General features: G+C 41.8%; 1 protein-coding gene across 1 annotated transcript in view; it reads right to left on the reverse strand.

Moving 5' to 3' along the window:
* The window catches only part of vps9d1 (VPS9 domain containing 1), a 79,677-nt gene that overhangs the window by 2,719 nt on the left and 52,979 nt on the right, over positions 1-23,979 (reverse strand). Inside the window, 3 exon segments of the mRNA XM_079684227.1 lie at positions 1,338-1,448; positions 14,418-14,522; positions 16,880-16,964. Coding sequence (XP_079540353.1) covers positions 1,343-1,448; positions 14,418-14,522; positions 16,880-16,964 — 296 coding nt within the window. The 3' untranslated portion in view covers positions 1,338-1,342.

Raw genomic sequence — 23,979 nt, forward strand, 5'->3', positions numbered from 1 at the left:
TTCAATAGCGCTTTTAAATTCGATAAGCAGGTCAGCACCGTAGTCAAAACCTGCTTTTTTAAAATACGACTATTGGCCAAGACCAAGTCGTTTTTATCTTTTAAAGACTTAGAAATGGTTATTAACGCCTTTGTTACCTCAAGGTTGGACTACTGCAACGCTCTGTACGTGGGTATGGACCAGGCGTCAATTAAACGCCTGCAGCTAGTGCAGAACGCAGCTAGTGCAGAACGCAGCTGCACGTCTACTCACTGGCCACAAAAAGCGTGACCACATCACCCCAATTCTGGCCTCACTGCACTGGCTTCCAATTCGGTTCAGAATTGATTTTAAACTCCTTTTATTTGTTTTCAAAGCACTAAATGGGCTGGCTCCGGCCTATGTAGCCGAACTCCTCCATCGCTACACCCCAGCCAGAGCTTTAAGGTCTGCTGACAAGCTGCTGCTGATAGTGCCCAAGACCAGGCTCAAAACCCGAGGGCACCGAGCCTTCGCAGCAGCTGGCCCTAGGCTCTGGAACACTCTGCCCCTCCATGTGAGGTCGGCCCAGACCCTAGGGGTTTTTAAATCTACTCTTAAAACACACTTCTTCTCCCTGGCCTTTTAGTCAGAGCGGAGCACGACTCCTGACTTTTCACTGTGTTTTTTATATATCTGTTGTAATTTATTGTCTTTTATTTTGAATGTAGTAATGTGTTTTTATGTGATTGTAGTATTTATTACATGTACAGCACTTTGGCCCGACCAAAAATCGCTTTTAAATGTGCTTTATAAATAAACTTTGATTTGATTCTCCATTGGGCACCTTTTGGTTTTCGGTAGTCGGTAGTTCTGAGGAAAACCGCATAAGAACTGAAATCTTAACAAGCGGTTGGAAAAGCTAGGGGGGTAACCATACGGCTTTATAGGATCTCTGAAGCTCCAGAGTTACAGCCTTGTTAGATATGAATGTGGTCTGAAGTTCATCTGAATGAGAGTCATGCATGTAACAACTGTCTGCACAGTGTATACATCACTATAGTGTGGAAATCATTGTGGCACTGGGAGTTTTGGGAACATCATCTGAGGATGTCACAGTTTATAAACATGCAGGGCCATAACACCACGTCTCACAGAGGAGCACTCTGGGAACATCAGCCACACACTCATCCCTAAAGGTACAATCTGACTATACATCATCACAACAGATAGAAATGACATTTTAAGTGATGTTTCTGGCTTCCTGACATACACAAGTTCAACATTCACTATGTGGTCGACTAACTCTTAAAAAACAGCATTTTGTTATTCATCAAACATTAAAATAAAGTGTTAAAAGGTCAAGTGTTCATCAGTACCTTTCTCATACGAGTTTGTGTGCAGGGAGTTGTCCTGGTTGCAGTGACTCGACGTAGGCCAAGGCACTCTGCATGGAGGTCAGGCAGTATCCTTCTTCTCCTATCAAGTAGCTGAAAAAGAGAAGTCAACATTAGTTGATTATAGGAAATCTGCAAGTCAGAGATTTGTATGCATGTACTTTTGAGGTAAAAAAGATAGCAGAACATAAACTGAAAGCAATTGAATTCTACCAGACCTAAAAAAAACGAGACTCGACTGCCCAAAACATTTCTAAAAATCCAAGAACAGAATGGAGAATTTATTTATTTTGCTGAATTTAATTGTGAGAAAAGGACATCTCTTCTTGAACCTTAAACTAATTACTTTGTGGAATGGATCTGCGTGTTTTTTGGAGCCGGTATAAATTAATTAAAATGTTGGGCAGCATGATGTATGGAGGGCTGATATGTGAGAAGAACTAGTGATTGAGGAGATCTGTTCAGAGAGAGGAGAGGAGACAGGAGGGGGGGGGGCATGTCAACTCTGGCCGACCTTTGAATAACAAGAGCGAGCCACAAGACCGACTGTAGACAGGAAGAAGACAGTGAGAGGTAGAGAAAAGAAAGGAGATAAGAAGACGCTTATTCCTTGTTAACTGAGTTCTGGATATTGAGAGTAAAATAATGTGGTGCACAATACCAACATATTTGTGCTGAAGTTTAATAAGAAACATGCTACTACATACCTTAACAAAGCAACCACTAAAAATTTAATCTGATGACATCTTAATTTCATAACAGGTTTAGGTATTGCACTTGAAGGACTTTTGTCTCACTGTTTGACTTTGTGCAATACCCACTTTTCTTCTGTGCTTTTTTCTCACTGGTTTGAAGTGGATGTGACTTCCATACACCGATCAGGTTTGCTAACATTTCAAGCAGAATACAGTTTGTAGGTTAAGTTACTGTCAGTTAAATCTGATCAAACAACAGCCACACAGTTAAGATGAAGCAGATCAGTTCAGTTTCTCACTGTTAAGCTGCATTCAAATGATACCGTTAGACAATGCCGTTGTGTTTCTATGGAGAGTGGTGCTGCCCACCCAGGCATAGACTAAATCTGAATTCCTTTTTTTATGATTAAAGACAGGACAGTTTTTATAGACAAATAAACGTTTTACTTTTGCAAATTTAAAGCGTGCGTGAGCCTCGAGGAGAGGAGGACAGCAGTGGAAAGAGAAGAAAAGAGCGCATATACTTGTGTTCGTCTACACTCTGCACATAGTTTTTGATGAAATTGACGAGTACAGGAGAGGAAAAATAAAAGTATAAAAGTATCAATCCTATTGGCTCTAGTATCGATATTTTGAAACGTAACGTAATATCGGAAGTACATATATTTTGGGATCGATCCGCCCACCCCTACCCTACTTAACATCCCGATAGCAATGAATATCACATCAGAGTTGAAGAGAACCAAGCTGCTAATGATGTATGGGATCTGCCTGTGAAGCTGAGCCACCTTAGTGAGCTAAAGCAAGAGAAAGTCCACCAGATGTTGAGAGAGGAGTCTTCCTCCTTTTCACAAACAGATTATGACATTTGCTGCATCGAGAACCTTGCAACTAAGTATATCGCTGAAAGACAATGAAGCTGTGGCAAAAAGATACATTTATACAGGTACCTAAAAAAAACAAAATCATCTTTACTTTTTTTTTAATTATAAAATAATAATAAGTGGCGACCCTTTTTCATTTTTGATTGTTTGCTATGTGGATTGGTAGTATTTGTGTTACTGTATGTTCAATAAAGCTGTATTTTTGCTAAATCTTGAAACATTGCCACTGTATGTACTGGAAGGGGGCCAGATCTGGGGGGTTACACTTTTCATTTGGCCTGTACGATGGTCGCTGTAAGTGATGAAAGTGGGGGATGTTGGCTTATCAGGCGCCCGCAGCTCACAGCCAAAGTGCGAGCGAGAGAGCGAGGGAGAGAGAGAGAGAGAGAGAGAGAGAGGGCGCACCGGTACCGGCGCTGTTGTTATTAGAATCTGGTGCTCGCTGCGCTAACGGATATAAGAAGAAGATGTTTCTACAACCAGGGTGGAGGAGAGCTCTCTTGTCAGACTGAGAGGCTCAGTGAGGTAAAGGACTCTCTGAGTGTTGACATAGTTAATTTTAGTCTAAGTTATCTCAGTGGGTCTCAAACTAAATATGTGTTTACAAATTATATAAACACATATTTCCAAGGCACTCCTTTATAATAATTAGGATAAATAAAAACAGGTTTGAAATCATTCCAATGTATACTATAGGAAAGTAAACCAAAAATATCGTTTAAAGTTGGAGAGATACAAAAATATGCATAAATAAATAAATAAATGTTAACTGGTAAAATAAGATGTAAATGAACAACAAAAATAAAATAAGTTACATTTATTTGTTATTGGCTATGGTAGGTGATTGGTTATGTTCACATACTTATTTGGTTATTAAAATGTAAACCGATCTTTTTCATATGGGCGTTTAGAGTTGTACCCCCTAGATCTAGTCTCTAGTAATTGTGTGCTCAAAGTGCACCAGATTGAAGCATTTTACTTTAAAATGTTCAAAAAAATCTTTCCCGGGGGGGTATACCCCCGGACCCCCCTAGAGGATGTGACGTCCATCCCCCAATTCAAGCAAGTTCATACAATACTGAATACATTTTAAGCCATTTTGACGTATATTACCTATGTCAATAAGTTTCTGTTTTTGTAGTGTATTTGTCTTTTTGTAGAGATTTTTCATTTATTCTTTATATATAAAATCTTGCCTAAAATCTTGCCTAGAGCAGCAAATAGGTCTCAAGAGCCTTTCTTGTGCTGACAGACACATAGAAACAAATTGGCGGGGCCAATTCGCACGCGCACACACTAAAAAATTCCACGCGCTCCGCGCTCACATTATGCTAGGCCCACGTGCCTTAGCAACACTGAAAGCACTTAAGATATTCATTGCTATCGGGATGTTAAGAGTAGGGGTGGGAACACAGCGGGACCCCTCTATGCCCTACTTGAAGAAGGCTCTGGAACGGCTCACAAAAAAGACAACAACACGAGAACAAAGACAGGAAAAATGAAGAACGGAGGAGCCAGCTCACATCAGCTGATAATGTGGACTGACAAACATCAGCAGATACTGGAACAATTGGTTGACTGTCTGATTGAGCTACCAGTACTTGGATTCCCAGACTTCAACAAACCTTTTATCTTGCACACGGATGCGTCAAACCAAGGGTTAGGAGCAGCGTTGTATCAAGAACAGGGGGGGAAGCTATGTGTAATAGCTTATGCATCTCGCACACTGACCAGAGCTGAGAAAAACTACCATCTTCACTCAGGGAAATTAGAATTCCTCGCTTTAAAGTGGGCGGTCACTGAGAGATTTCGAAACTACCTGATCAGCTCACCTTGCACTGTGTTCACGGATAACAATCCCCTTATCTATGTGTTGTCAACAGCCAAACTCAACGCCACAGGATATAGGTGGGTCGCTGAGCTAGCAGATTTCCATCTTACCCTCAGATATCGTCCGGGCAGAGAAAATAGTGATGCTGATAGCCTTTCAAGAATGCCTTGTGACATTGAAACGATGATGCAAGAATGTACAGAGGAAACACCAGACATACTCATGGACTTTTGAAGAAGCTGAGTGATCACATACACACATATACACTTCAGACACCTACTGTATGGACTGAGGAAGGAAAGCTTGGTAGACACAACCATATACACAACAAACAAATTATGAACTTTTGAAAAAGTAGAGTGCTCACACACACAACATACATTCATGGACTGTAAAAAAAAAAAACTGAGAGCTTATGAACATATGTTTGTCATACAATCATGGACTTTCTACTAAACCAGTGGTTCTCAAACTTTTTCTGTCATTCCCCACTTTGAATAGGCGGGCCTTTTCAAGCCCCACCTGTTCCTCATCGCTCCAATAAAATGGTAGGCCAAGCTTAAAATTGTCAAATGTATTGTTCTATAACAGGGGTCTCCGACCTTTTTTAGGGTGAGAGCTACTTTTACTCTTCTTTTTTTGCACTGTGTATATTTAGCATATTTGAACATTATTATATGCTTACCTTTAACCTTTGTGTGCTGTTTGGGTCTGTGGGACCCGTTTTCAATGTTTACTAAAAGAAAATGTATTCAATTTAATTATTTTAACCTGCTTTATTTGGGGGTGGACCTCACCTCCTCTAGGGGGGTCCGGGGGCGTGCACCCCCGGGAAGATTTTTTTTTTAATGTTGAAGTGAAATGCCTCAATCTGGTGCACTTTGAGCAAAAAATGAATTTATGGATACAGCTCTCAACACACTGAAAGGGAGCTGTATACTTTTCAATAATCCAAACATCTTTAGAATAATGATCAAAACCAATAACAAATAATTTAAACTTGTTTATTCTTATCTTATGTTACCTAGTTAGCATTCTTTATTTTTATTTATGCATATTTTACTAATCACTCCCCTTTTAAACTTTTTTATTTTTTTTACTGTCTTGTATAGCACACTTATTTTTTACACCTAGGCTATATTAAATAGATAAATGTGTGCTCTCTCTAGCTCTCTCGCTCTCTCTCTCTGTCTCGCTCGCTCACAGAGGCTGTGTGCTCCTCCGTGGCGATGACGGCTTGCGTTAAACAATTATAATAAACATAGGCCTATTTGTAAAGTCGGGGGACGCAAACGGGATTTTGAAAAGTGTCAAGGTTAAACTCCTTGTGAAGTGGTGAGGTGCCGCTCCACATTGCTTTTCTTCCCGACTGCAACGCTGTAAATGATTTTGGTTTCATTTGTGTGTGTGTGAGCAGGCTCGGATTGGCCATCGTGAGATTCGGGACTTGTCCCGGTGGGCCGCTGCCTTTGGTGGGCCGCTGGCTCTGACATAGGTGGGCCGTGGACTTTCACAGCGCCGCTGCGCCGGTACCGCATCCGCCGTTGCGAGGCTCCGGCGGATCTGGCGCTGTGAATGTCAACCGCCGTTGCGAATCTCCGGCTGTAACAGTCCACTAACGCCCGCGAGGACCCGGGTTCGATTCCGGCTTGAGGTCCAAAAAATCAATAATAAAAAAAAAAACTCCCGTTCATCGCATCCCACCTATAACATCTCTGCGCCCCACCAGTGGGGCGCGCCCCACACTTTGAGAAACGCTGTACTAAACTAAGGGCTTAAATGTGTAAATTGAGTGTGTACACTTTTGCCAAAATGAGCAGTGAGCGTGGTATGTGTTTAATAAATGTTTATAGATGTTGCTGACATGTAGGCCTAATATTGTGGATTATAATGTCGGGACGACATCTGTTTTGAAGGGGAGTGTGTGACAAGTCATGGTTGATGACCTTCCGGGTCTGTCCAGCAGAGGGCGCTTGTTGTTTGCCACTGGTGCATAATACATTAGACTTGAAGCAAACTAACAACGTCTGTTTCCTTGTCTGATATTTTCCCCAAATAGGTGAGTTCATCCCTGATAAATGTTATTATGTAGACTGACTGTGTGTAATATTAATGTGAAAAGCACACTGTTGGCGTGATAGTTGTTAGAGGGTATTTTTGGAGGGTTTTTCTGGGTTCTGTAATTGTTGTAGCTGTGTATGCTAGCTTTGCTAGCGCTATTAGCTATGCTAGCGCCGCTAGCTATGATAGTGCAGTTTAGCTCCAAGAAGGGGATTTTGTGTGTTAATTTGAATATGTATGTTTGTAGTGTGCATTTAAAAAGGGACATTGTGTGTGTTAAATTGGATGTATGTTTGCAGTATGTGCATTGTTAGTGGTTCTTTTATGTCAAGAATCAATGTTTTGTATTATACAGAGTGCTATGTGTACCATGTTATTGGTTGGCATAATACATTAGACTTGAAGCAAACTAACAACGTCTCTGTTTCCTTGTCTGATATTTTCCCCATATTAGGGGCATAACACTGGCGCCCCCTAGCAGCGGCGCGCATATTTCAGCTGCACCGCCGCTATTTGTATATAGGGGAAACACTGGCTTTGACAAAAAATCCATTAAAAAATGTCATCTGTCGAAGCCGTAGCATTGTAAAAAGCACGACCAATCATCTGAGCCGGCCCGGCTAAAATAACTGGATGGCCTACGCCTGTCAGCCTTCCATCTGTGCACAAACTTATCTCGTGCCTTCATTGGTCTTGTGCGCGTTCGTGTGTGTTGGAGGAGGGGCTCTGTAAGGAAGTGGCAGATCTTTTCCGGCTTAGTATTTTCAAATTCCCACTTAGCTTTTCACACTCAAGCTGGTTTCTCCAAAATTACCTACCCCACCTTTAACTACTCAGTACGAAAACTTTTTTGCCTTTATTTTAATGATTAGGGTCTAAGAGTTGTAAAATTATTTTAAAGCTGAGCACAAGGGAAAACTCAAGTGTGCCCTTTCTATGGGACCCCATCCGGGAACATTTGCTCTCCAGAGGCAGGCCATTTTGTCCTCATGCTCCACTGAGCAACTCTCATAGAAATGACCAAGGCCCCGCCTCAAAGGCCCTCGCTGACTATTTGAAGCGGTGAACGACACCAAGGGTAGCGCTCAAAGTTTGAATTATTTTAACTTAGACCAAGTTACAGCTGACATTTCGACCCTCAACCAATCAGAAAATGTATGTAGCGGCGCAGGCTAGCAGACAAGGCAACCATAGAAATGTAACTTAACTGGCTGTTTTCTGACAAATCTTGCGATGGCCATGGAGCAAATCACATATCATCTTAATGCAGCCTTAAACCTTGATAACTGTGGATTCTTTTTTCCACATGTATTTGTTTTATTTTATTTGGATTTTAATTCCTCAAGCTTCTGATGGATCGCACTGTAGAAAGCACAGTGTGATCCGATAATGAAGTAGCTGCAATAATGCCAAGAACAACAGTATTTGAAAACTTTTTTAAAAAGGACAACTTCTGGTATGAAACATAACAATTATAAAAAAAATGCTCAGACGAGCAAAATGACAAAACAGAATGAGACTAAAATTCAGAGATTAACACAGGACTGTAATCAAAACTATGCAAAAATGTAACTAATTATCCAAATCTGCTAATAATGAAATAGGGGAAAAAAAGTGAAATGTAATACGGCTGCACGATATTGAAAAAAACTGACATCGCGATTTTTTTCCCCCCTGCGGTATATATTGCGTTTTTTTTTTTTTACTATATTTAACCGGATGAAGGTATTGTCTCCACAGATTATTTAAGAAGAGTATCTAAGCGATCCGATCTCGCGACAGGGGAAGCAAACACAGACATCACAACACGTACCTTTACGGAGCTTTTACGGGAGATCGTCTCACCGTAGCTGTCAATCTGATCAAAATACGTGTTCGATGGTATTAAAACAAGAAGAAACGCGGCTGAATCGGTTAATCCATAGGTTGATAATGTGTCTGTGTAATATTTCTTTTCATTTATAATCCATAATTCCATTTTTATGTAAAAATCGGAGAGCAAAAGTTAGCTGCTAATGGTAGCCACCAGAGTGGCTGCTGCTTCCGGTCTTGGCTATGCGGCAGTCTAACACTAGGGCTGCAACGATTAGTCGACATAATCGACGACGTCGATCATAAAAATTCGTCGACGCGGAATTTTAGTGTCGACGCGTCGTATAAAAACAATCAGAGAGCCGGTAACGTTAATTCAAAACTGCGCAAATGTTCATTTGTAACTGCAATGCACTACAGGAAGTGCTGGGGGCAGTATACTCTCCATTGTCTGCCATGACTGCATTCTGTACTAACAACAAAGAAGAAAGAATACGAACGATGGCGGAAAGGAGAGAGAATGAGGGTGATGAAGAGCTCAAAAAAGCGAGACCGAGAGTTTCGAAAGTGTGGGAGTATTTCACAGACGACAAGCCAAAGAAGTCAGTGAAATGCAGAATTTGTAAAGGGGAATTGGCATTCCTCGGCAGCACTACAGTGATGCACGAGCATTTAAAACGCAAGCACCCTGGAACCGTGAGGACTGCTACTTTGGATCATGGGTAAGTTTGAGCACGTTAGCCATAGTCATGTTTACGTTAGCTTACATGTTGGAAAACAGAACGTCTCATGGTTAATGCTTGCTAAGCAAACGCTATTTCAGTTATGTTGAGGCTGCGTGTCCACCAACGAGCTGCTAAACAGCGCCAAGCTTACAGCGTAGTAGAGCACACTAGAGCTTTATGGACGCTGTAATTAATTCCAAACTTAAAATAATAATTAACAAGGGTCTGCGAAATGACAAGAATAAAATGCTATTGAATTGATCCTGGGACTGGACAACAGGGTGACATTCACAGGTGTGCAGACTTGAGGTAAAACATGCACTGGAGCCCGGAAAAGGAGCCGTGCCCACAGGAAGCAGAGATGGAGGGTGTGACAGAAATAATCGTTAGATTAGTCGACTAATCGAAAAAATAATCGACCGATTAGTCGACTACCAAAATAATCGTTAGTTGCAGCCCTATCTAACACACACACACATTACCAAATAAGGACTATGTGGGAGTTCCCCTTGATTCCATTGGCTCTGACGGTTAGAAAGAGATGTCAAAATCCAGCAAGGGGGGCCAGAGATATGAAAATCCACCCAAATGGCCGAAACAATTGCATGGCACTGTCTACAAAGTACCTTTGTTTGGTCAACATCAAGCTTTTTGTATCCAAAATAGTTCCAGATGGCAGATGTTGCTTTTTTTCTTGGAAGTAAATCTTCATTCTCTCCGGTATTGTCCTCCTGTGCCTCGCTCATTTTTTTACCAGTGTTTTGATGGTCTGCAAAGTAGCGGGGCGGGGCCTGCTGTGATCTGATCAAGAATGATTGTTATTGGTGGTTTGCTGTGCATGCAGGGGAAGTTCTACACACACGAACACATGAACAAATAAGGAGTGAGAGTGACGCATAGCCAAAACCGGAAGCTGCATACACTCTGGTGGCTACCATTAGCAGCTAACATTTGTGCTCCGATTTTTACATAAAAATGGAATTATGGATTATAAACAATTACTTCAAAGCCACAGATACATTATTAACCTATGGATCAACCGATTCAGCCGCGTTTTTTCTCGTTTTAATGCCATTGAACACGTCTTTTGATCAGATTGAAAGCTACGGTGAGACGATCTCCCGTAAAATCTCCGTAAAGGTACGTGTTGCGATGTCTATGTTTGCTTCCCCTATCGCGAGATCGGATCACTTAGATACTATACTTAAATAATCTGTGGAGTCTCAGCTTTAATCGGATATATTGTATGTGCAGTTTCGATAAGTAATAAGGGTATCTTTATTTTGAATTCTGTGCTAAAGTGCGTTAACATTTTTTTTTTAAATGAATAAAACCGCACGTCCCTGCGGTGTGAATATCGCGCATGCGCATATCGCGGTTATCGCCATGACACGGTATATCTTTCAGCCCTAAAATGTAACTTTTTATCAAAAAGGCAATCTTATTTTAAATCAGGTGTACATAATAAACATTGGTTTGTTTAAGGAAACGTGCACTGCTGGCCCACCTCTGTTGGTGCTAATGAACTGATCTACAGTCTATTCCTGGGATTTGTTGACCGATGTTGGCAGGAATGACATCAAGAAGCAGAGATAGCAAAATATGCTTCCATTCAGAAAGCATTTGACATAAAACTCAAGAGTTCAAGTAAGAAAAAATATAAAAATGAAAGGATATGTTATGGTGTATTAAATCTTATCAGGCTTCGATTGATTGATTTTTTATTGCGTCAAAGTTATGTCTTGTCTAGTTTACTGAATGAATGTTTTTTTAAAGGCTTAGTACCTCAACTGGTTTATTAGCAAACTGCAGTCATGACGGAAGTATAAAACTTGGAAATAAAATCTCAAAAGGTTTGACTGATAGCCGACACAGCCAATAGTTTAAAGACTCCGTTATCTCATTGACTGACTTTGGAATACCGGAGTGTATCCACCCTCTCTCAACCCGGTGGCCAGTCTCCGTTCCTCCTGAGCCCTTCCAAACACTGAACTATATATACATCTAGTGGGACTTTATTTGTATTTTTATAGAGAAGCAAAACCAAATCCCAAATATCCTGACATTCCTTTGGCCACTGCCAATCTAACCAGCTGGCTTTTACAGTCCCTGTTTTTACTGCAGTGAGTAGACCTCCTGGGTGTGGTCCCAACTCACACGCAACAATAAAGTATCTCAAGACCACCTGCACTCCCCTACTGTGCAAAGCCTAACTTACTTTCGTATATGCTTTATATGTGTTCAATTTTAGGTTGGCAATTTTGTCTTAAGACCACAACACTTTTCTAAAGAGTGTGTAGCGCTTCACATCCGAAGAGTAAGATGTTATCTAGAAATTGGATATTGCACCTTCAACAGCCATGTAATCAGACATCACAGGGGGATAACTATGTACATGCATACTAGAGCCTGCCTTTTTGAGAAGGATTAAGATACAGATAGAAAAGTCTTAAATATTGTATCGGTACTTATTTTTTATCATCATAGTTCTAGGATACAATATAAAAATGTATTGAAAATGTGTACAAAATATTTACTGAGCAAGACATTTTAAAGTTGAAAAATAAAGTTGTCAGTTCTCTCTTGTAAATAAATCTGTTTATTGTGATGGAACTACACTGATGGTGTGCAGAAAGCCTTTTAAAGAAATGCTTTATTACTAGCAGCGACAGGGATGGCTGTTTTTATTTTTTTGACCTTGATAGTCTGTGTGTGTCTGTGGACAGAACTTTGTCACAAAACTTAACTTACATATAGACAAAAGTATTGGGACACTCCTCTTAATCATTGAATTCAGGTGTTTCATTCAGTCCCATTGCCACAGGTGGATAAAATCAAGCACCTAGCCATGAAGTCTGTCTTAACAAACATTTGTGAAAGAATGGGTGGTTCTAAAGGGCTTGCTGAATTCTAACGTGGTACTGTAATAGGATGCCACCGTTGCAACAAGTAAGTACGTGAAATGTCTTCTCTCCTAGATATTCCACGATAAACCGTAAGTGGTATTATTGCAAAGTGGAAACGTTTAGGGACCACAGCAACTCAGCCACGAAGTGGCAGACCACATAAAGTGGTAAAGCCTTTTGTGTTCCAGCATGACTGTGCCCCACAAAGCAAGGTCCATAAAGGCATGGTTGGATGAGTTTGGTGTGGAAGAACTGGCCCGCACAGAGCCCTGACCCCCACCCCATTGGACACCTTTGGGATGAACTAGAACGGAGAGCCAGGCCCTCCTGTCCAACATCAGTGTCTGATGTCTACAAACCCTTCCCAGACGAGTGGAAGCTGTTATAGCTGCAAAGGGGGGACCAACTTCATATTAATACCTAAGAATTTGGAATGGGATGTCATAAAAGCTCCTGTAGGTGTAATGTGTAGGTGGCCCAATATTTTTTTCTATTTAGTGTATGTGTAGTTAAGATCAAAATGATGTCTCCACCAGCTCCTTTTCAAACACCCGTCTATCGATTTGTGCTTACACTGCTTTACTAAAGTCTGTCTGCCAAGCAATTTATTTACGGTAAGTGTTTCTATTGAAAATAGTTACAGCCAAAAGACGACATGTTACAGCAGAGGTAGTGATAAGTCTGTGTGGGTTTGCTACTACTCACAGTTATCCCTCTCACATTCCACAGTCTTTTGACTCCTTAATCGTAGTAGTGCGGTGCCTGTTTTGGAAGTACTTGTTCCTCTGCTCCTCTGGTTACAGATAGATAAGAACTAATTAACTGTATTGTTCAGGGGCCAAATGTTTAGAAAGCCTAGGGACTAGGGACAGACATTCCCCTAAACTTGTATTCTGAGGGACCACTACTAGACCCTTCTTCAGCCTTATGACCACCTTCTTGTTTGTTAGTTTGTGTTTATTGGGCAGCATTTTCGATATGCACCTTGAGTATAGCACATATTTTTCATCATAGGATGAGAAAGCTCAAGATCTACGCTCCTCACCATGGGCGCTTGGTCAAGTTTTAAACTGTAGGAACAATGGCGGGGGTCATCACTCGATACAAAATAATGTAAGACATTTTTTGCACTTCTTCAGTCAAGAATCAGCCATGTTATTAATAATTCTGTCAATAACACATTTCACAAATAGATTTGTGTATCTGTCTATATTTGGAAAGTTCAGATACAATTATGTGACAGGTGCATGAGGAAAAGGTGCTCATCAGGACCAAAAAACCTTTAAACCCATCCCCTTTAAAAGGTCCCCTATTATAGTCTTTTACAACAATATACGTCTCTGAAGTATTTGGCTGAAACAGCAAACAGATCGTTGTAGCATCCCATAAACCCCTCCGTTTCAGCCATGTTCAAAAAGTGCTGATTCTCTGTCTGTAGCTTTAAATGAGCTGCTGTTGGCCACGCCCCTCTGCGAAGTGATTGGTTCAAAACAAAAAATGGTGCTCCAGGAGGAGATTCAGGTGATAAGGTGGGCAGGTGTTACCTTGTTTGGTTTTGGCTAATGGTTACACAAGCCAACAAACTGGTGGCATCATAAAGTGGCCAATCTGATCAGCTCAATTTCAGACAGGTTTTTATATAAATGGATCAGGACAAAAGGAAAGAGGATATTTTGTCCTGGAACTTTCTGAATCCCTTAACAGAGGGGACACATGTTTATGTATAAAAGACATGAAAAAGTGGATTTTGCATAATAGGTGACCTTTAAAAAAGAAATTCTGTGTCGTGTCAAAGTAGTCTCAGTGAAAAGAATGTAACTCTCGATGGACTCCTTTTTCCCTTCCTTCCATTACACATTCATGACAAAAACGATTTGTATCTTTTCTCAGTTTTCCACGTTTTTGTCCTAAAATCCTATCATCAATCAGAGCTGTTACACTGATGATTATTGTGCAGGCTGGCTACAATTTGTATCAGGTTGACTTTAGGAACATTCAATCTAAGTAACAGGCCATTTGTAAACTTTTTCGACATGGGGGAAGGGTATCGTGCACATACACATTTCTTCAAAATCGTGACAAATCTGTTATGAAATATTTGTTGCAAACAAAATACATTTTCCATTGTTTGTCATCATGATGACTCACCCTTCATGAATGAACTCCCCCAGAGCAGCACACTCAGACACCAGCTGAGGACACTGGCAGCGCAGAGCCACGAAGGACAGAATGGGCAGCAGGTCATCTGCACCGCTGTTCACCAAAGGAAGGAAGTTGGCGTTGAGATCAAGTCAAATAAGTAAATAAATACAGCACAAAGTAAAATAAAAATGGTGACATTGAAAGAGTATGATTGCATGTGCTCCCCAGAGGTCTGAATGGAAACTAAATTAAAAGGAGTTCTAAATGGTTTGCGTGTTCAGGGATGGGAATGATAAAGCTTTTTTCTCCCTCTATGATCTGATGGGAGGTCAAATTGCAGCCTTGAAGATGATGAGAGCTTGATAGCATTCTCCCTGTGTGCAGACACTGACCATTTGTTTATCAAGACTCACACGCAGGGCTAACTGCTTGCTTGCTAGTTTGCGTGAGAAGGTAGGTTTCTGGCCCTCCACTGACCCGGCCGCGTGCAACTGGATACTCTCCTCCTGCAGGATTGTGGAGGCGTGGACAGCCTCTTGTAACCACTGAGACCTCACATACACAATCACAAGCCTGAATTATAATGTTGTGAGTTCACTACAGTAAACACAGACACTGATCCCCTCACACTGAAACTGGTGTCTCTGCATTCCAAGGATACAATGCACTCTCCCCACATGCACGAACGCTGATTTTAATGAGAAGATTAGGCTCCATTATGGGTAATGGAATTCATTTCATATTAGTGAAACGAGTAAAAAAAAATTCAACAAAGCGTAGAGGGAAAAAGGATACATAGGAAAATGGAGCAGCACAATAGAAAAGAGAAAGAAAGGGTTGTAGACAAAAGAACACAATAGAACAAAGGAGCTCCCAGTTGGTCAAGGACAAAGAACTGACAAGGAATGGAAATGCTGTTGAAGGAATTAAAGAGGGCAGTGAGTACAATACAACAAATGTGTGTGTGTGAAACTAAAGTGAAAGGCCGCAGCAATACTAAGCGCAGGTATGCAATATATACAAAACACACAAATCCCTGATGAACAGAACACTGTAGCACCAAATCGCATCGGAATCAGGCCTGGTAAAAACACACTGTGTGCAGTGACACACATAAATGCAGCTTGTATTTAGATAGAAAAGCATTCACATATACAGAGAGCCATAAGTCAGTTTGCTCCTGAAAGAAAGTTTTATTGAATTAGAGCTGCCAGTGGCCAGATATGCCATTATTATTTTTACCAAAGATAATCAAGACTATATCCTGAGATGTCAGACTCTTGGTTTCAACAACATAAACGTGAACAAAATAAATGATTCATTCAGATCTCTTCCAGGGTTTGGCCATGTTTGAGTCATGCTTCCAGGTAACAAAACAAATTCCATGATTCACTTTTGATTTGTTGTACCAGCACGTTGTTACCAAGTTACACCAGAGTACACAGAATAATCCCTTAACGTCACAACTTTTTGGGAGACAAACCTTCGAGGAGTCATGCCCGGTCAACTCTACTTTTATTCTGTTGTCTCTGATCACTTCACAGATATTCCAACACAAGCAGACAGATATGGAGCAGGAGACATAGCCAGTCTCAAAACTTTAAGGGTTGCTATACACACACACAATATTTTACAAGCCTTAATGATAAATTACTATACACACACATATTATATCTGGTTTTGTTAGTGACATCCTATTGGTTAATTGTTGAATGCCCTGTTCAAAAATAATCTGACTCATAAAGACTGGCTTTCCAAACAACCCAGTAAAAGCTTCTATTTTAGATTTCCATCCACTTTATGAAAGTAGCTCTACATTTGTTTACAATCATAATTATCAGAGGATAATATGAAGCCACAAACAGAAGAGCCATAATGGAACAAACATAAATGGATGCTGAAGACAAAGTTAAAGCCAAACTGTGTGCTGTCCACAATGTGTGCTACAACCCACTGAGCCTTTGTAAACCCTCTGTGGATCATCACAGATTTCACAAAAAACTGTCATGTATTTTTGTCCTGGGTCTGCTCCAAACCCAGACAGGTCGACCCAATTTTAGGCCTGGCAAGGAAGAGGCATTCTATAGGGTGGAAACAGAGCCAGGAGAGCCCCTGCTGTGCAGGGCCTAACGGAGCACTGATGAGACCTGACAGGGCTGCTACCCAGGCAGAGATCTTTTGAGTTCTTGCACTGAACAGTCATTCCCTCCCCAGCATCAGCATGGAGTCCATGGAGAAAGGGCTCTTATTTTGAAGTGTAATGATGCGTTTGAATAACGAATAACAGAACAGAACACACCTGAGAAACTACACTGTTCTGTATAATCTTACTAGATAAATCCTTACACTGTTGTATTGTATCGGTTTAAATATCATATTTAAAGTGTGCCCCTCAGTCCCTCAGAGTGTATTTGTATTTGCTTCAGAGACAAAGAGTTTGCTGTTGTTGCAGCTGATGAATTACTCACATGGCGGCTGTTTTTGGTGTGGAGTCCACATCATGAAGACACCTGTAGTCCTCAGCGCATGCACAGATCAGCCGTAATGTCCTAACTGCAAAACAAAAATCGCACAAGAAAAAAAGTCTATTAATATAATCACAATATGCAGATCCAAAAAGTAAAGCCCACATTTCCGCGATAACTATCAGGTGGTGCTCATCATCAGTAAACCAGTGAAATCAAGTTCCAATGACATGTCATTTACATTACAGGATAAACTGAGACTTTATTCTAAACACGACTGAAACTGGAAATCAGGTCATGGTAAAGATACCCATTTACTTATTTGTAGTTTCCTTCCACTGAGGCTACAGTTTATAGCATATTCGTTTGGAGGTGAAGGTAAATCTAACTATACATACACAGTAATAAGACCAGAAATTCACTGCTGAAAAGATTCATCAGAAGGTTTTTTAGTAGGCTACAACACAAACAGGCTTCCAGGCAGGGGCGGACTGGGACTAAAATTCAGCCCTGGAAACTGACCCAGTCCGGCCACATGAAATGCCAAATGTTAGAAATCCGCTGTTTATTATTTAAAGTTTTACGTCCGATTCGCTCCTTTTTTCTCTCTGTACACAGCTCCAGTTTGGGCATTGGCCTGTCATCAGATTTCATTTTTAGTTGCTTCTGCCTGGAGCGGAAGTTTAGTCAAATTATTTTTGATGAAATACTCCAAATCTCCACCCTGCATAATTGCACTTGCTTGCTACTTTTTAAGGGCGGTGATGACAGTTCTCATTCATAACACTCCGTTCGATGTCTCACTATGGGATGCGCCTCAACGCGTATGCAAACAGAAGCATCAATCTCATTACGACAATCCTGATTGGCTGGCGATCTTGACGTCTACGTCAGGGAATCCACCCACCCTATAAGTAGCTTGCGCTACGACGTAGCGTCATTCAAACACCTCTTCTCGCTTCAGAGCACATCTCGAATTATCAGTAGCCGGGCTAGCTTAACGGTCCACAGACTGAACCCAAAGCTAACATTCGGTCGACGGGCGCTTGCCGGTTACTTTTTTGCTTTGCAAGAAGACTGAACAATATTAACACACCAGTTAATATTGTAATCTGCCTCGCCGTTTCTTTCTTTCGAAATTACGGTAAGGTTTGATTTTTTCTTCAAGCTAGTAACATACCTGTTGCTAGCTTTTCTTCCCTCCACACCGACACCACGGTAGCGAGGACGTTCTCTCTCTCACACCAGAGGAGACGGAGATAAAAACAAAAGGTATTAACACACCAGTTAATATTCTTTAAAGAATAAAATCTACACCGTCGCTTTTTCCTTTTCGGATTAACGACAAGGTTGGATTTTTTTTCTCAGTAAAGTACCTGTTACTAGCGTGTCCACTCCACGCCGACACCCCGGCGAACAAAGATGGACCCTTCTCTCCCTCACACCAGAGGAGTCAGGGACTCGGAGGCTCGGCTATGCGGCTGCGGGTTTAAGATCTGAGGCACAGACTCACACCAGGTCTGCTCATCCTGCCTCGGGCTGGAACACGCCCAGGAGGCTATCGATAACCCCGGCTCGTGCGGGCATTGTGCCCGCTTCACCATTAAGAGCCTCCACCGACGGCTAGCACGCCAAGCTAGCTTGTTGGGACAGGACCCCTCATGTCCGCTGATTCGCCGGCCGGCAATCAAGACATGGTGGCGTCCGCCGCAGAGATTGAGCCCCGCGCTGTGTCAGGCTGGGGCTCAATAACAGCGGCAGCTGCTGAACCGGAGCCCCGCGCCGTGTCAGGCTGGGGTCCTGTGGCGGCAAGAGGCGTGAGAGCGGAGCCCCGCGCTGTGTCAAGCTGGGGCTCCCAACTGGACCTCACCATGGTTCCACCCGCGGAGGATGTCCTGGAGTTGGACTATATGGAGGAAGAAGAGGATGCCTCTGAGTTCCTCCTGTCCGACTCGGATGAGCACGAGGATGACATCTTCGTTTCATCGGCTCAGGCTGCAAAGCCGGGAGCGATGTCCGCTCTCCCGGGCGAAAGCACACCAGCTTTGCCCTGCCTAAGTATGGACTTGCAGGCCGCGTGTCAACGCGCTGCGTCCAGGCTGGACATCTCATGGCCTGAAGTGGCCAAGGAGACCTCCAGATCTCGCTACGAGGGGAAGCAATTGCCCCAAGCAGCGAGGACGAAGAGGCAGCTCCTTCCAGTCTTTCCGGAGATGCTGGACGAGGTGTCGGTCTGTCCAGGGTGCCTCCTCCCTGGACTGTGACGGTATGGAGAGGCTCGGCCTGCTCCGCATGCCGCCCATGGAACCGCTGGTGGCAGCCCACCTCCAACCGAGGCTGGCTTCAACACCGAGCAGGAACCCCACGCTACCGGCAAAGGCAGACCGTTTTCAGTCAGCGATGACCGAACGGGCCTATAAAGCCGCAGCTTTGTCCGCCAGGGCACTCAACGTCTCCTTGCTGCTGACCGCCTACCAGGCGGAGCTCTGCGAAGACTTGCCTGCCGTGTGGGACGAGATCGCAGCGATCACGCACATTTGCCTCCGTGTGCAGCGCTGTGCAGTCCAAGCCACGGGCAAAGCACTGGGAATTATGGTGGTACAGGAGAGAGCCAGGTGGCTCAACCTGACGAACCTTCCAGACCGGGAAAAAGAGGATGTTCTGGACATGCCTATTGTTCCCGAGGGCATATTTTGCTCCGCTCTAGCTTCGATGCAGCTGAGATGCGAATCAAAAAAGAAGGAAGACGAGGCTCTCCAGCTCTGTCTCCCCCAAAGGGTCCAGCCACCACCTTCAACGGTCCCGCGGCAGGCCTTCAAGCTGCCTCACGTCCTGCCCGGTTCAAGATACCGAAGCAGCAGAGACCACAGCCCGTCCCGGGTCCCCAGCCCAGGCACGAGGCGAGGATGAGCTGGCCAAGAAGATCTCCGGTTCCGGCAGCTGCCGCTGAGGCACAGCCGACCCAGGTTTTCAGCCACCAGGCGAGGAAGAAGAAGCGGGCGGCCTGACAGCCTCCTCTCCTCTCCTCTCCTCGACTGAGCTGGAAGTTCCCTGTTTCCCCAGCTCCAGAACACGTTCCAGTGTTACAGATGTAGCACTAAATTTCAGACTCCAGCTTACAGCTTCCTGCCTACGGCCTGCCTAAAACCAGTATAGAGGAATGTTAAGCCCTCCCACTATTTTCCAAGAGGGCGTTGCCAGATTTTCAATTTCAGGTTTTAACCAGGAGATGGAGCTTCATTCACAAATACAGAAAGAAAAGTTTCATGGACTTTCAGTTGTGTTTTGAAGAGCATTTGAACACATCAATATTTTAGATCAACTAAAGTATATCTAATCTTGTAATTCAATAATATATAGTCTTTATATATTAAATAATCATAATTATAATGTAAATGTTTACATTACACTTCTTTATTTGTTATGCTCATACTTTTACCTTTACAATAGTTTGCTTTAATATGCAGTATATTTTTTGTATATTTTTGTGTTTGCTTCCTCCTGCACCCTTTCGGACACATACTGTATGATTTATTATTATTATTAATATGAAGATATTATTAAGATAAGATAAGATAAGATGTTACTTTATTGATTGAACATTTTAGTTTAGAATGTGCTGTCCCACGGTAACTCAGAAGGCTCACAGGTCACATTCCGACCATTATTTAAAACAATAGGTGCTTTCACACCGTCTACAGTTTGATTTGTATAGAGGGACCTCTGTGGCTGAATGGCCAGATTAGGTGTGGCGCATTTATCATAGGTGATCAGAGCTAACTGCCTGCCGTCAGATTTCATTTAAAAAACAGATCTGATTTTAAGACTACTTCAGCGCTCATAAAGAATGATAAGAATAAGAATAATGCGCATTGAACTGGTTTCATTAATTAGTGAGTTTATTTAACACTAGAACCGCCAATCGGGTCAATTTGTGTGATGTGTGTTGTGTGTGTGCACTGTGCAATGTAACTTTTTTTCAATAAAATATTAAAGTCTCCCAGTCCGTGACTTTTCCTGAAAGTGTGTTATGTAGCACCCTATGTTGTTAAAAATGGCATTCTAATAGCGGGATTTGACAGGTTTAGGTAGGCCTATACAAAAACCTCTGGCGGTTCTAGCATTAAAGTAATTAGGTACAGTAGAACCCCAGTTTGATCAGTAACGAATTTAGCAGTTGAACATAAAAGTCAACTAACTGAGGGTCACTTGCAATGAAAGTGTTGTGTCTAATTGTAAGCTTGTCACTCAGAGTAACCTACAGTTAATTTAGCTGCTGGAGAAGAAAGATCAGGGGGGGAGGGGGGGAGAGAGCTGTGGTTGATGGGCCATTAGTTGTGTAAATACACAGCTGAGAGCTGCCGTTTCATTCAGACTGTTTAAAAAACGGTAACAACGGACTATTTTTCTTAGCGGATGCATGTCAATTTAAATCAATACATACAACAATTTTTTAAATCAATACAACTATTTTTTAAATCAATAAAAACATAAAAAGCATTTAAATTAATATTGGGAGTCATGTCGTTACTTGGTTGAGAATGTGGCCATGTCATAAGCGGGATAATTTGCAGCGACTTGTTCCTTATGGGGAAAATAACACCCGTCATGTGTGTTTGGTTAAAACACTTTCATGAAGTGAAGGAGGTTTTCCTTCTATAAAACAGCTGTGGGCAGCAGTGAGTGTCACGGACATGAATTCATAGATCAAGGCAGACTGGTGCACACACTCTCCTGTCCTGCCAGGCGACACGCCCGTTCTAAGCCGTGTCCCTCACTCCTCACATCCCAAACTGCATCCCCACAAGTGTATTATGTTGTTACATCGTTTCAGATGTTATGTTTCAGTTGTGCTCTGTCAATGTTCAGTGATGCAAACTTGTCACCCTTCGGCGAAATTCGCCGTTTTGAATCCAAAATAAGTCGTTTGTGTGATTCATGTAGATCTGCAATACAAATATTTTTGGGGTATGGGGGGGTCTGGGACCCGGAGTAATCTGCGGTCGTGAGCTGTTATGTGCCATCATGACACGCATGGTGTTCTTTTTTATATATATTATAATGAAGTGCGAGCTGTGTGCTCGAGTCTTCCTGCCTGTCGGCTCTGCTCATGGTGGATATAGTATAACAAGGCTCTGCTGCTCCGACATGATGGTCTAGCTTCAGCAGCTACATTACCTACGGGTGCGTTCGTTAATATTAACTGTGCGTCCGGAGTCACTGTGGCACAGACTGGACCGCTGGTGAACAGCTGTTAGAACGGGCCGTTCAGGTGTTCAGAGCAGAGCTCCCTGTTGGAGCGGCAGAGCGTGATGTGAACTGAAAAGTTTTTCTGTGGCAATATTATTTAAGGAATCGTTGAGCTAGCTAGCTAGCATACATTGTCACTATCTGCTAACGTTAGCTTTAGCCTTCTATTTCTAATAGTTTTTTTCATAGGCTATAAACAGAGGTGGTATAAGTATATACTGTATATATATATATATATATATATATATATTGTACTTGAGTAAAAGTAGAAGTACTCAGATCTTGTACTTGAGTAAAAGTAGAAGCACATAGATCTTGTACTTGAGTAAAACTAGAAGCACTCAGGTCTTGTACTTGAGTGAAAGTAGAAGAACACAGATCTTGTACTTGAGTAAAAGTAAAAGTACTCAGATCTTGTCCTAGAGTAAAAGTAAAAGTACTCAGATCTTGTACTTGACTAAAAGTAGAAGTACCAGAGTGTATGAATACTCTGTTACAGTAAAAGTCCTGCATTCAAAATGTTCCTCAAGTAAAAGTAGAAAAGTATTCTCATCAAAATATAGTGAAAGCAGCGACAGTAAAAGTAGTCATTGTGCAGATTGGTCCATTTCAGAATAATGTATATGATATGTTTTATAATGATTGATCATGAAAGTGTTCTCAAAGCTGGTAAAGTTGCAGCTAGTTTGAATGACTTTGTATACTGCAGGGTAGCTTGTGGATTTGCTCCAGGTGGAACTAAAGTCTGATTTAACACTTGATTATATTTCACATCATTCATCCACATCTGTAAAGTAACTAAAGGTATTAAATACATGTAGTGGAGTAGAAGTACACCATGTACCTCTGAACTGTAGTGGGGTAGAAGAACAAAGTAGCAAAACATTGAAATACTTAAATAAAGTGCAAGTATCTCAAAATTGTGCCCAAGTATAGTACTTGTTGAGTTTATGAACTTAGTTACTTTACACCATGTGGCTATAAAGATAGAAAGACTAAGCCTTGCACAGAGGCATGCAAATACATTTTCAAAATGCTCAACAGTGCTGCCAAAATTATAAACTGACTGCTCCACAATTTGAAATAAATGCTTTTATATATTTCTATTAGATGTGACTCTTTGGCGTTTCTGTTATTATTAACACTGCTGCTTTAGTTGTACTGCTAATATCCTCTGTTATTCCTCATTTTAAAGCCGATATTCTGTGGGGTGGGGGAGCCGGGGGCTCGGATCCTTGTCACCTTTTTCATACCTGATGAGTTTGCATCCCTGTATGTTAAAAAGCCTCAGTCACCTTAATTCATGTAATAAAAACATCTCAGGTCAGTAACACTCAAAGCTAAATGTGTAATACCATGTTCAGCTATGTTACTATTTATAATGTTATTGTTGTTACATCAGAAGATGTACATATTGGAATGATTTCTTAACTTACAGTAGGCTATTTTTTACAATGTGTGTTGGAAGGATTTATTAAATTACTATGAATATTGTCATTGTTGAAGGCTTTTAGAGAAGGGTGAACTATAAGCCTGAATTACATAACATTTTATACCTAAAAACATAAAAGCCACAATAAATGAATCACAATTATTCTTGTTATTTTTACCTCCCGTATTGCTTTCAACCCACCAGCTTTTATGGTGTTGTTACGTCACTAACTGTAAGCTTGTCACATACAGTCTATGGTCACTCAGAGTAACCTACAGTTAATTTAGCTGCTGGAGAAGAAAGATCAGGGGGGGAGGGGGGGGGGGAGAGAGCTGTGGTTGATGGGTCATTAGTTGTGTAAATACACAGCTGAGAGTTGCCGTTTCATTCAGACTGTTTAAAAAACGGTAACAACGGACTA

Source organism: Notothenia rossii (genome assembly GCF_949606895.1).
Source record: "Notothenia rossii genome assembly, chromosome: 5".
In the NCBI taxonomy this organism is placed as follows: domain Eukaryota; kingdom Metazoa; phylum Chordata; class Actinopteri; order Perciformes; family Nototheniidae; genus Notothenia; species Notothenia rossii.